At 42.7% G+C, this 14,388-nt stretch overlaps 1 protein-coding gene across 7 annotated transcripts in view; it reads right to left on the reverse strand.

Moving 5' to 3' along the window:
* The window catches only part of Nek3 (NIMA related kinase 3), a 31,819-nt gene extending 22,197 nt beyond the window's left edge, over window positions 1-9,622 (reverse strand). For 6 of the 7 annotated variants that reach the window (XR_008221392.1, XR_008221391.1, XM_052751794.1 and 3 more), the window contains exons 1-8: window positions 9,561-9,622; window positions 6,781-6,951; window positions 5,787-5,880; window positions 5,601-5,698; window positions 3,462-3,545; window positions 1,655-1,722; window positions 1,483-1,569; window positions 276-330 (exon numbers count right to left, since the gene is read on the reverse strand). Coding sequence is in view for 5 of the 7 variants with exons in the window: in XM_052751794.1 (XP_052607754.1) it covers window positions 276-330; window positions 1,483-1,569; window positions 1,655-1,722; window positions 3,462-3,545; window positions 5,601-5,698; window positions 5,787-5,880; window positions 6,781-6,906 (612 nt within the window). In the remaining 2 variants the exon portion in view is untranslated. Of the gene's footprint in view, window positions 1-275; window positions 331-1,482; window positions 1,570-1,654; window positions 1,723-3,461; window positions 3,546-5,600; window positions 5,719-5,786; window positions 5,881-6,780; window positions 6,952-9,560 lie in introns of those variants that run through there. The other variant, XM_052751793.1, reaches the window with a different exon arrangement.
* Between the last annotated feature and the right edge of the window lie 4,766 nt (window positions 9,623-14,388).

Here is a 14,388-nt window from a genome sequence, read left to right on the forward strand (position 1 = left end):
GTAATTCATGCCACTGAATTGTGAACTTAAAAATGGTTACAATGGCAAATATTATGTTCATTTAAAAAAAAAGAAGAAAAGCTACATATAGAATCACACACAGCCTCTAACAGACACAGACCTACACAAGGCTCCACACAAAGATAACAGTGGGAACCAACGGGAACTTTGTAACAAATTCTCCCTGGGGAAATGAACCCCAGGCCAAATCTGGCACATCCCTCGGGCCTTAGCAGGGCATGACAAATGGCCCCTTGGTCTGGCGCCATACTTACTGGATGCTTCAGAGCGCAGAGTTCATACAGAATGCATCCCAAGGACCAGATGTCACTAGAAGCATGAAGAGACAGCATAGCAATAACTATGTTATGCGTTACCAAGGCGATACAAGCATTTTTCTCTTATTTTTATTATACTTAATTTATTTTTGTATCTTAGTGTTCTGTAGTGTATGTGTACCTCATTTTCATTATCCATTCATCTACTGAAGGACCTTTAGGTTGTCTGCATTTCCTAGCTACTGTGAATAGAGCAGCAATGAACATGGCTGAGCAAGTATCTGTAGAGCAGGATTTCTAGTCCTTGGGACATATGCTAAGGGGTGGTGTAGCTGGATCACATGATAGATTTATTTTGTTTTCTTCTGGAAGTTTCAGGTCTCACACTTAGGTCTTTGATCCATTTGAGTTAGTTTATGTACAAGGTGATAGATATGGGTCTGATTTCACTCTTTTGCATGTGGACATCCATGTTTCCCAAGCATTAGTTGTTGAAGATGATATATTTTCTCCAGTGTGTGTTTTTGACATTCTTGTCAAATATTAAGTAGCTGAAGTTATATGTACTCATGTTCAGGTTTTCAATTTTGTTCCACATGTTTGTGCCAGTACTGTATTGTTTTTGTTACTCTAATATGGCTTAAGATCTGGAATTGTAATCCTTCTAACATTGTTCTTTTTGTTCAAGATTGTTTTGGGTATCTGGGGTCTTTTGTGATTCTCTCTAGATTTTAAGATCGTTTTTTTCTATTTCTGTAAAGAATGAGATAGGGATTTTAATTTGGATTGCACTGAATCTGTAAATAACTTTTGGCAAAACAATTAATTTTTACAATATTAGTTCTACCAATCTATGAACATGGTATGTCTTTCCATTTTTCTGGTGTCTTTATCTCTTCAGAGGTTTAAAAAGTTTTTATCGCTTTACTCCCAGCACTCAGGAGGCAGAGCCAGGCAGATCTCTGTGAGTTCCAGCATAATCTATAGAGCGAGATCCAGGACAGGCACCAAAACTACACAGAGAAACCCTGTCTCGAAAAAACAAAAAATAAAACAAACAAAAAAGAAAAGTTTTCATTGCAGAGGTCCTTCACTTCCTTGGTTAGGAAGCGCCATGCATCTGCACCAGATTCCAGCTTCAGTCTGCAGGGTAGAGACCCTCCCACCAAATCGCCAACCTTGTCCAAAGAAGGATACTACTCACCTCTTATTGTTATAAGGCAGGTTTTCCCAAATTTCTGGCGGCACATAATAAGGTGTTCCCACGTATGTACACGCAAAGGCCATGGGACTGAAACCACAGAAAGGCAATGATTCTGAAGCTCTTCTGAAAAGGACTGTCCCCATCTCTGTCACTGAGTAGGACAGATACATACCTGGAGAGAAGACGGGCAGAGCCAAAATCCCCCAGTTTCACTTTTCCACTTTGGGTGAGGAAGACATTCTGCATTGAAAAAGAACATGGATTGTATCTTGATCATCCCAGCATAAGGCAGGGGTCTCCTGAGCAGCTTTCAAAGCCTGCTGATGGTGGAGATAAGGGTAGAAATACTGACAGCTGGGTCCCAGAGAGAACAAAAAACTAGCAACATCCCCTGTTAAAAGAGCTGCACATTCCCCTGCCTAAGGATTGGGGTGACTGCTCTGAAGTCTAACATGCAAATGTCAGATGGCATCAGATCTCATCAGTAGGAGCCTATGCTGGTGACTTGGTGGCTGGGGCAGGTGTTGCCCACTTCCTCCCTGAGAACACACGCATTTATCTGGTGGACATTAAAAGGGCTACATTCACATAGACTCCAAGAGATTTTAACTCCTTTTTCACATACAGTATTTTATTTGGTTAGTATAAATTCTAGGTCAAAGGGTGTAAAGTTCTACTTAGGATAAGCAAATCTGTAAGATCTACCACATGGAGCCAGGCATGGTGGTGCACACCTTTAATCCCAGCAAGCAAGGCTGACATTGTAACACACATCTTCAATGGGAGGCAGGAGGTGAATCTCTTTAAGTTAGAGACCAGTCTGATCTACATAGTGAGTTCTAGGACAGCAGGACTACATAGTGAGACCCTGTCTTAAAGCAAACAAACAAAAAATCTATTGTACATGGTTTTAATATGCAATTTATTATTATTATTATTATTATTATTATTATTATTATTATTATTATTAAGACAGGGCTTCTCTGTGTAGCCTTGGCTGTCCTGGAACTCACTCTGTAAACCAGGCTGGCCTCAAACTCACAGAGATCCTCTGCCTCCAGATGGCTGGGATTAAAAGCATGTCCCCCCACAACTGCCTGGCAATATATGATATTCTTGAGAATTACTAAAAGAGTAGATTTTATTTATTTTTATGTGGTAGTGATTTGACTCAGGTGGTCTGTGCTGGCCTCAAACTAGAAATCCTCCTGCCTTGGCCTCCCAGGGGCTGGGATCACAGGCAGATACCACCATGTCTGATTGAAGAGTAGGTATTAAATGTTCAGAAGGGGAGGGGGCTGGAGGGATAGCTCAGTGGTTAAGAGCACTTTTTGCTCATCCAGAGGACCCGGGTTTGGTTTCCAGGGCACATATCAGGTGGTTCACAACCATCTGTAACTCCAGCTCTAGGGAATCTAAAGGCCAGGCCTTCTTGGGCATCTATACTTTCTCACACATGGTACACATGTATACACACATGCACACACCCACATCCCCCCCACACACACTTAAAATAATAAAAATAAATCTAAAAAAGTAAATAAGATTATAGACACATCAATTAACATTTCTTAATCATGTTACAATGTGCATACTTGCATGTATATTAAAACACATACTGTATACTATAAATATATAAAATTGTATCAATTTTACTTCAATAAGGTAAGGGTACTTTGTGTTTTCTTTTGTGTTTTTGAGACAGGGTTTCTCTGTGTAGCCATGACTATCTCGGAACTCACTCTGTAGACTGGCTTCAAACTCAGAGATCCACCTGCCTCTGCCTCCCAAGTGCACGCAGAGAAGCAGAACACCTGACTAAATTTTTTTAATTAAAAGAGTAAATATAAAAAAGTATTAGATTGGCAAAATTTTCTAAACTAAACTAGACAGAAGTCCCAAAAAGAAATAATAATAATAGGAAAAAGACAATGAAATTGTTTTCTTTTTACCCCAGACCCCAAAACGCCTGTACTCACTTTGGACTTGATATCTCTGTGTAACACACGTTTCTTGTGAATGTGATTTACTCCAAGACAAATTTGTATAAACCAGTTAAGTATCTGTAAGAAAAAAGTATACATAGGATTTAGGGGGAAGAATTGTAGGTAATTATGATCAAAATACACTGTATAAAGGTCTAAAAGAATTAATAAAAAATATTTTTTAAAAAAAGAGTGTATAATACCTGTAAAAAAAAATGCAATAACTAGCTGATGTCAACTCAAATTCTGAGGAATCACCTCTAGGCCTTATTTTACCAGCATTTTAAAAGTGAATTCTGAACTCATAAAAATTACACAGTTCAACTAAAATTCAGTATTATTTGAAGACAAAATTCAGAAACCTGATTCCCATGTTTTATCATCTTAAGTGTGATCCAGATGTATATTTTAATGAAATGTCTACTATATTTTTCTTCTTCTTTTCAACAGAATATAACTTTCTTTTTTTGTGTGTCTATCTGGAAGGTGAGGAACAGAGTCTGTGTCCCAGAGTGGCCTCAAACTTGTTACGCAGTCAAGGATGACTTTGAACTTCTGAACCTTTTGCCTCTGTCTCCCAAATACTGGGATTACAGGCATGCATCTGAAAGGGAAAAATTAGTAGCCATCTTGAGAGACGCTTCCCCCTCCCCTCCTCCAAAGGTATTTGCTGACCAGCAGTTTTAGAAGTGGGACAATAAATCTGTGTATCCTGGACTTGGTAAAACAAGATATGGGAAGTAATGGGCTCAACTGACCAGAACTCAGTTGAACTCAGGGGAGAGTAGGACTAGAACAATAAATCTGAATGTATATATCCTGGGTTCAGCAAAAGCAGGACATAGGGAGAAAATATTTATGTCTCTGTAGATACCCTGAATCCTGTTAGCCATCAGTAACCTCATGCTTATAGTTCAGCCAGTAACTTCAAAGAACTGCCTCACCCCTAGCCCCCTCATATGAACAATTTTGCTAATTAAAAAAAAGGAATAATTTTAAATGAAAAGCTGTATATCTTTCATCAAATATTAAGTAATTGTTGTGTTGTGTCAATGAGTTTGTCTGTGAAGTAGACAACTCCTCAGGCTATCAAGACTAAACTAAGTGACATGTATAAGCCATACATATGTTGACCATAATCATAAAACAAATGGTATGTGCTCTTTAATCTTTAATACTTTCTAAAAGTAAACTTCAAATCCATGTAGAATGACAGTTTTTAGATAGATATTAAATGGCGTTTCTTTTATTCCTTAATACTTACAAGTCCAATCCTAAGCTGCATGTAAACCTTTCCTATATAAACCCCTTCAAGTGAGTGCTCGGGGCTGTGCTCCTCTACCTGCTGTTGGACATGGACCAAGCTTGCTTGTTTTGTTATAAAAACCACCTCGGTGTGCTTGCATCAGATATTGGCTCTGTGGTGGTCTTGCTTGCGGGGGGGGGGGGGGGGGGTGTCTTGCGACCTGGGCACACAAGCATCACCAAGCCCAGTTTATATGGTACTGGGGATGGAACTCAGGACTTTGTGAATACTGAGCAAATGCTCCACCACTGGGCTATATGTGCATCTCTAAGTATTACTTACTTAATTTTCTTTTTCTTCTTTTGTTTTTAGACAGATTTTCACTGTGTAATCCCAGAACCCCAATTAAGAAAATGTTCCCATAAGACTGGGCTGTGGGCAAGTTTGTAGAGCATTTTCTTAATTACTGATTGATGTGAGGGAGCCCATCCCATTGTGGGTTGGTGGTCCTGGGTTCTATAAGAAAGGAGGCTTAGCAAACCATAGAGAAGCAAGCCAGTAAAGAGCACCCTTCCATGGCCTCTGCATCAGCTCCTGCCTCCAGGTTCCAGCCCTGTTTGAGTTCCTGACTTCCTCCAGTGATCTGGAAATGTAAGCCAAACAAACGCTTTCTTCCACAAGTTGCTTTGGGTCATGGTATTTCATCACAGCAATAGAAACCCTAAGACACATTGCCTGAGGAAATCAGTCAATAACACTGACTCTGAAAACGGCCGTTTCTCACTGGGCCAGGTGATTACAGATGCCCATGTTTTAATCTTCATTTATACAAGGCTTATGGGGAAATTTGCTTCCGAACTTAGAAACTATGTAAGTCAGTTTCTTACCGTATCTTCAGGAAGTAACTTTCCTTTTTGCTGTTTAATCTTCTGCATCAGATCCCCGCCATCACAATACTCCATCACGATGTACAGATTCCCTTCAGCTGAAACACACAGGAGACTCCTTAGGACAGCCACAGTCGCTAAAACTGAAGTTCAGGTGTGAGCATATCCGGGAGGATTCATATTTACCTTCAAACGCCTCTTTAAAGGCAACAATATTGGGGTGCTTCATTTTCGCCAGCAGAACAGCCTCTTTCCTAGAATTCCGTGTCTCAGAGAAAGACTGAAAGAAAAAAAAACTTTAAATAATTAGAAATTCAATGCTAAATTTTAAAATAGCCTCAACCTAATGCTTTGTACAGTTTTATATGAGACGTCAATGCTACCTGCAGGTTTGTAAATCTACCTCGGCTCAAGCTTTCAAACTCTGAAACAAAACATGTGGTGACTTTTTGGTTACGGCTATTTTGTATGCCTGGCCTGACCAAGCTCGGGCTGTATTGGAGCATACGTTTTTATTTTCCTCACACATGCAGAATGCAAACTAATTTTCCTATGTACTTGGACTGGTGATGTGGCTCAGTGGTAGAGCCCTCCCCCAGCAATGCTCAAGGCCGGGGGTTTGGTTCCCCACCACCACCACCACCACCAAAACCAAGAACAAACCTGCCTAGGCATCAGCTGATTGGATGGCCAGTGTTCTACTGGAAACACCATATAAAGACACTCAAAGAAAAACCAAAGCTTTCATTGCAACTGACTCTAAGCACCCTTTCATTGGTCCTCGACCCAGATGAAAAATATGCAAAGATGAACATAAATTAAGTTTCCCAAACTACTCATTCAAAACTTATTCAAGGACGAAATTCTAAATGACTTAGAATCAAAAAGTACTATGGAGCCCGGATGTAGAGCCCAGTACCTGACTACATTTGGCTGATTTTTCACATTGCTGGTATACAAAACTGGAAACTGTTATCACTGAGACCAATCAGTACCTTTTGACTACTTCTCTGTTCATTTTACTAGGCTAAGAACCGTGTAGAATACATCAAGCCTTTGTAAAGCTCATGAATAAACTGATTATATATTTACGGGAGAGTAAATGACACATTAAACCCCAAGAACATTCTCTATATAGGCTGTATGCTCACTTTCAACGTGAGCTGTTCCTGTTAGTTACCTTGAGAAGTCTCACTTCCTTCATGGCAAACTTCTGATTGCTGCTTTCCTGCCGAACCAAGAGGGCCCGGCCAAAGGAGCCTTGGCCAATCACTCTCAGGACTGTGTAATTGTCCATGCTGGACATCCACAGCGGGGCTCCACCCCTGCCTTCACCACTGGATCTCCCAAACTATATTTAAAAAACAGAATCAGTTGGGAACTTCCTTTTAAAATGCAAGGTTAATTCAAAGTAGCTATAGTCATCTTTTTTGTTTGTTTGTTTTTTGAGACAGGGTTTCTCTGTGTAGTTTTGGTGCCTGTCCTAGATCTTGTTCTATAGACCAGGCTGGCCTCGAACTTAGAGATCTGCCTGGCTCTGCCTCCCAAGTGCTGGGATTAAAAGTGTGTGCCACGACCGCCTGGCTCTAGTCATCTTGTTGAAAAGCCATGTTTAAGATTTAATTTGCCAAAATAACGTCTTGTCAATATTCTTTCAGTAATGAAGTTAGGCAGCATAACTGATGTTTTTAAAAAGTTTAAAATGTGTAGGTTGAGGCATTTGGATAGTAAGATAATGTTCTGGTGAATTATCCCCTGTCCTGAAGTTTGGAGAATGGAAAAAATAGCAAGATGTTTTGTTTTTTTTTAATCCAATCTAGTTTCCAAAGACATGTCTGTCAGGGTCTCACAAGCTGCCATCATGTAAATTACCAAGAAGTACAACATATGCAAACATAACAAATCACTTCCACAGTGACGACATTCTAGTCATCTGGATAGTAGTCACAGGAACTAGAGGCTTTATGATATATTTTTTAAAGTTTCTTGGTTTTGTTGTCTAGGTTGTCAATCTGTACTTAAATATCAACCATTTCCCTTCTTTTGTTTCTTCCCTTAAAATTTTGTTGCTGGATTTTTATCTTTAGGGTAATGAATGGTCTGTCTCCTAACGGTTTTCAAGAACACCACAGTCCTATCTGCATAGCAGAAGAATCCCTTTCGGGTCACAGCGTTAATGGACCGGGTGAAAAAGGCACAAATGGACCAGACCAAAGCCGGGACTCCGACAGCAGAAAAGGTGAGAAAATGATGAAGTGCAGTAGGGTGATGACCACGGGGAAAACAGGGAGAGAAGAAAGAACAATTCACTTATCTTCTATAACAGAGTCATGGGAACAAACAGGGAAGAGGGAGGGCTCTGGTGTGAACTGAAGAATGGTAATACTCAGTTCTCAGAGAGAAAGTTAAGGCCTCAACGTCATGTGTATAGCCTCTGATTTTTAAGCATGGGAGTGTGGCTGGGGAAGGTGAAACAGGAGAAAAGGAAGGCATGTCCCATTTTGGACTTATTGAGCAGGAGGTACTTAGGACTCAAAAGGGATATTTAAACAGTGTCTGACTTCAAAGTCTCCATACAAAAGCAGCAGGATTTTTAATACATCTTTGCTGGCACATACACTACACAATGAGCAATTATGATTGTACGTACATGTTAAAGGCTCTGGACTAGATGGGGAGGGTAGAAGCCGGGGGAGAGGACTACATTTAGAGATGATACACTGTTTTCATCACAGAAAAAATGCTGGAATGAATTTACCTGACTTTTCACTGGAATGAATTTACTTGATGTTTCACAAAGCTAAATGGTGTTTTACTTTTTTATTTGTTTAAACCACACACAACAAGTTGTAAACTACAGAGCACAAAAGGTAATGTAAACCCCACAGATCGAATCCTACAGGGAGGCCTGTAAAGCTTCCAATCTGTAGCTGGTGAACACCTTTAGTATTAGCACTTGGGAGGCAGAGGCAAGATGATGGCCATAGGTTCCAGGCCAGCCAGGGGTACATGGTGAGACACTGTCTCAAAACTAACCCAACAACTACACTGTATTCCTGGTTGTGTCCAGTCCATCACAGATTTACCAGGAGACTACAGCAGACTACAGCAATAAATCCTCCCTATAACCAAATCCATGTATTTTTTCCAGAATACACTTACAGTCACAGGCCTATGACACCAGGAGGCAGAAATCATAGGCAGGAGCCACTAAGTCAGAGATCACCCTGTCTACAACATGAGTTCCAGGCTAGCCAGGGCTACAAATGAGGATCCTGTCCCCCCCCCACCACCACCACCCCAGCCCAATAAAACTACAAGAAAACAACCAAGTCCTTCATAGCTTAACTGGCCTCCGGTTTCAATTGCTGTTTTCCCGTTTCTGGTGCTTGAGGACTTTAACCTATACGACTGAAAATGAATGATGAGCAACAAGGCTTTCCTTGGCTGAAACCACATTCGTACTTTTAAATCTCCATGTGCTTAATATTCAGTACTACACCCATAAACGCAGGCCTGAATAGATTGGGTGTGGCGAAAGTGGATTGGTTCCTTCCCATGTTTATAATCAAATACCCGTTTAATAATAAAAATAAAATTTTTAAAAATAGAAAAAAAAAAAGCTAAAGTGATTTGCTAGTGCCCAGAAGCGGGGTTAGGGGTCACTGTCCAGGCTGTTTAGGTAGGGATCCCTGGACACACATCCTGGATTCTCACTCTTTACTCTGTCAAGACCCGCCGGCCGCTGCTCCGCACCAGCAGCAATAGCAGATGGGCGGCGCGCATGCGCGCCCCGAGACCCGCGACCCAAGCGCGGAGCCTACGGCGGCGGAGCGCTGTGCGCACGTTTCCCCGTCGCCCCGCAGCGGGCCTGGCCTACCGGTGGCTTAGGACCCCGCCGAGAGGCCCCACCCATCCCTTTCTCCAAGGCTGCTGGCTCGGACCGCTCTCCTCACCCACCTCCCAGCAGGGCACGGCACTCCTCCACCGGGTGCGGGCGTCGGCACTGGGCGGGGCTGGGGGTGGGCGGGGCCGGAGGCGGGGCGGGAGTGGGCGGGCCCGGTGGAGGGGCGGGGCGTGTTTCTTGTTGCAACCAAAAGAAATAGGTCTGGCCCTCAAGGAGCAGTTTTAATGCTGTTGCGCCACCTTGCAGTAGAATAGTGCTAACATTTTGAGATGGTGCCACCAGTAACTTGAGTTACTGCTCCAGATTAGGCGGACAGCGCAGAAACACAAGTTTCAGAGGGACAACACTTCTAGCGTTTACTGTATGACCTTGGAAAAAGTGAAAAATAGGATAATGCCACCACCCCCAAGAAATCCACGTTCCACTCTGTAATCTGTTTATTTCTTCCCTTACATAGTATAAAGTCATTAGGATTCTAGCTGTACCGGGACGTGGTGTCACATGCCTGTAATTCCAGCACTCAAGTTTGAGGCAGGAAGATCCAGAATTGGAGGCCAACCTAGTCTAGATCTATATAGCAAGTTCCGGGTAGGCAAGCCAGGGCTATGTCGCAAGTGTTCGATTTGGGGATGCAGAATAAAGGAACAAAGGCAGGAGAGTGACCAAACTCTGGCCTCAACAGGTGAAACGTTTATCAGCACAGCAAGGGGCATCAACCTTCCCTTGGGGATGGGTGTTGTACAAAGGGGAGGGAGCCCGTGAGGACTCTTATAGGAGTGTGTGAGGAGGTTGGGTATGAGGAAACTGATGCAGCTTCGGAGGGTACATGCAGTGTAAGACCCGCTTGAGAAGTTTATGACCTCCTTTTGGAACTGCTTGCTCCAGCACAGCAGGCTATCTTGAGAACTGTCTCAAGAAACAGTTTTCTCCCTAATACAAACATGGCTGACTGATAACAGTTGAGCAGTGACATCAGGTCAGTATCAGGAGGATGTCTGGTTTTCTGCAGCCAGAGCATTCTGTCAGCAAGACCTAACCCTCCCCCTTCTCCCCTTCCCTACAGATCCCAGATGGAACTAATGTTGTGGAAGAAATTAAAATCACAAGACAGCAGACCAAGACACCTCCAAAATGTTAGGCGGAGGGGACATGACCAGCCAGACTACAGTCAAATGTACAGCAGGAAGGCAGGGAATTTGACTCTGTAAAAACATGAGGCAGGATAAAAAGGGAAGAACAGGGAGACACTGGAAAGGAAAGAGCCCCTCCCTAGAGAATCTGCTCCAAGTCTCCAACCAGCTGACAGTCAGGAATTCCAGCGACAGGCTGGACTTGGTGTGGATGCCTTTAATCCCAGCACTCTGGAGGCAGAAACAGGTGGATCTGGATCTCCTTGAGTTCAAGTCAGCCTGCTTTGCAAAGTGAGTTCCAGGCCAGCCAAGGGCTAATCTGAAAAAAGGCGTTTTCAGCACCATTAACATTCGCCATCAATGTTGCCAACATAGAATGTCCTTTTTATATAGAGGTGTTTCGTATAATAATGTTAAAATAGCAATGAATTATGCTTAAGGCCTAAATGTATATGACCTTTGTGCTGGCTAGTTTTATGACAACTTGACCCAAGCTACAGTTATCTGAAAAGAGGGAAACTCAATTGAGTAAATGCCTTCATAAGATCCAGCTGTATACAAGCCTGTAGGGTATTTTCTTAATTAGTGATTGATGGGGGTAGGACCATCCCTGGGCTAGTGGTCCTGGGTTCTGTAAGAAAGCAGGCTGAGTAAGCAGCACCCTCCCATGGCCTCTGCATCAGCTCCTGCCTCCAGGTTCCTGCCCTGCTTGAGTTCCTGTCCTGACTCCCTTCAATGATGAGCAGTGATATGAAAGCCAAATAACCACTTTTCTCCCTAACTTTGATCATGGGGTTTCATCACAGCAATTGTAGCCTTAAGACAACCTTCTAGTATGGTCTTTTTCCTTTCCCTGAAATTTCCTAGGAATCTCACAGGAACCCTCATTTACAGTAAAAAATATGTCTTAACCCCTGTATGTGACTCATGGTTCTGCCTTATTAGATTACAAACCAACACACCTCTGGAGCCACCCTATGAGCTCATCTACCAAGAAGGCTGTCAAGAGTGACTGTCCTCTGGCTAGTGTCCCTTGAGAATGACCATCCCAGATGAGCTTGCTGATACCACCCCTTCCCATAGAGAGGCATAATAAGCCATGAGAATCTGGACTCTTGTGTTATGGAATATTAATTTAAAATGTGTTATATTTATGCTGCGGAGAATTTGTTTAATGATAGAAAGATGTGTTGCATTCTTTTATGTTGCATTTTTTTTTTTTTAACTCTGTGAAGCTGTGTTACTTTGCCTGTCTAAAACACCTGATTGATCTAATAAAGAGCTGAACGGCCAATAGCAAGGGAGGAGAAAGGATAGTTGGGGCTGGCAGGCAGAGAGAATAGATAGAGAAATCTGGGAGGAGAGATCAAGGAGTGAGAAAAGGAGGAGAGGAGAATGACAGGGACCAGCTACCCAGCAACACAGCCAGCCATGGAGTAAGAAGTAAAAAAAGATATACAGAAATAGAAAAAGGTAAGCCCAGAGGCAAAAGGTAGATAAGATAATTTAAGAAAATCTGGCTAGAAACAAGCCAAACTAAGGCTGGGCATTCATAACAAAGAATAAGTCTCCGTGTGATTTATTTGGCAGCTGGGTGGTGGGCCCCCAAAGAGTCAAAACAGCATTCTTGTGCTGGAGTATTGAGCTGCTCCCTACCACCTGGCGACTCTGTACTTAGCCTGGGGAGGGGTTAAGAGTATATACAGGTCACAGAAGACTACAGGGCAGGGGCTCCATTTACCTGGCTATGGGGAAGTCTTCAACTCAGCTGGGTAAGACATTCCAGAGCTGGCTGGTTGGAGGAGTGCCCACACATAAGTAACCCCTATGTTGGGTAAGGAAGTCCAATAAACTCATTGGTTTCCCAGAGTGAACTTTGGACAGATGGCTCAGCAGTTAAGAGCACATGCTGCTTTTGCAGACGACCTGGGTTCGGTTCCCAGTACCCACAGGACGGCTACAACCATGGGTAACTCCAGTTCCTGAGATTCTGACACCCTCTTCTGAGCTCTGTGGGCACCAGACACACAGGTGACACGTATGTATGTGCAAGCAGAACACAACACATAAGGTTAAATAAATCTATGCAGGTAAGCAAACCAGGAAGGCACCGAGATGAGGGTGCTGACGTAGTGATGACTGGACTAGCACATCTTGATGTCTAGGTTGGAAATCCCTGTGAAGGAAATGAAGTTGGCATCCCTACCATCTGAATGTACCTGTGTGGCTACCAACTTTTTCTTTTCCATTTGGACACAATGCCTATTTTAGCTTTGTATTGAACTGGCCTTGAACTTGTGATTCTACTGCCCCAGTCTCCAAAATAACTAAGACTACAGGTAGATCTCACCATTCCATCTTATTTTTGTGGTGCTTGGGGGATGGACCCCAGGGCCTCGTGAATGGTAGGCAAGCAGTGTACCACACCCTAGTCCTTAAACACTGTCATTTTATTTCAACTGTGAAAGGTTCTTACTCTGTAGTGCAGGCTACCCCAGAACTCAGTATACAGCCCAGGGTGGTCTTGAACTTGTGGTAATCCACTTGCCTACGCCTCTGAAGTACCTGAAACACTTATAATTCTTTTTAAAAAATCATTTATTAATTTATGTATGTGTGTTTGTGTGCATGGACCACAGCATGTATATGGAGATCAGGAGAAAGTTCGAAGGAGTTGGTTCTCCCCTCCCACCATGTGACGTTGTCAAAATTGGCAAGCACATTTATCCATGAAGCCATCTTGCTGGCCCAGGGAGGGTACTTTTTAAAGTGACTGGTATGAATACACGGAAGACTTAAAAGACAGCAACAACATACAATATGTCAAACAATTTCTAATAATTCTTAACAGTGATTACATGCTACAATATTTTAGATATGCTATGTTAAGTATGTTATACAAATTACTTCTTACTCTTCAAAATCATAGCCACTAGAATATTCTTTTATTACTCACACAGTTGAATTGTTTCTGTTGTTTCTAATGCTGCTCTGGAAGGCCACAATGGGGAGGGCACCTGAAGAACTGTCAATGAAACCAAGAATGAGCACTGACAGTGTACGAGAGAGTGAGCAGAAATGATGACCTACAAGTCCATTACTGGAATAAGAGGCACTTTATCAGGCAAGGCATTAAACAGCATTAAGGAGAGAGGAGAGGGATCCAGCTCAGGGTTCCTCAGCTTCAGCACTGTTGATATTTGGGACTCTAATTCTTTACTGAGGCTGTGGTCAGTATCTCTGGCCTCTGCCCACAAGATGACAGCAGTATTCACAACCCTGTTTCCCCATCGTTCTGTTTTTTTAAATAATAGTTTCATTATGAAGACCAGACTGGCCTGGAAACCACAGATCTGCCCCCTCTGCAGGGGATTAAATGTGTGAACCACTACCTTGACAACCAAAAATGTCTTGATTTTGAAAATGCCTGAAGGGAAGAACAGACCCAGATTCAATTCTCAGCTCCCGCATGGCAGCTCACAACTATCTGTTACTCCACTCCCAGGGGTTCCCACACCCTCTTCTGGCTTCTGTAAATACTGTACTCCTGAGGTGCATAGATATACATGCAGGCAAAACACTCATGCACATAAAAATAAATCTCAAAACAATTCAACAAATGCCCTGGGAAAGGTGGGTGTGGTACAGACTGCCTGTGGCAGAGAGCCAAGTCTGGCTGTATAGATTAAACATCAGAGGATGAGAATGGGGCTGAGCATGTGGCTCATATATACAGCCCATGCTTAGCATG

The sequence above is a fragment of the Peromyscus californicus genome, unplaced genomic scaffold (genome assembly GCF_007827085.1).
Source record: "Peromyscus californicus insignis strain IS unplaced genomic scaffold, ASM782708v3 Scaffold_23__1_contigs__length_62951481, whole genome shotgun sequence".
Classification (NCBI taxonomy): Eukaryota; Metazoa; Chordata; class Mammalia; order Rodentia; family Cricetidae; genus Peromyscus; species Peromyscus californicus.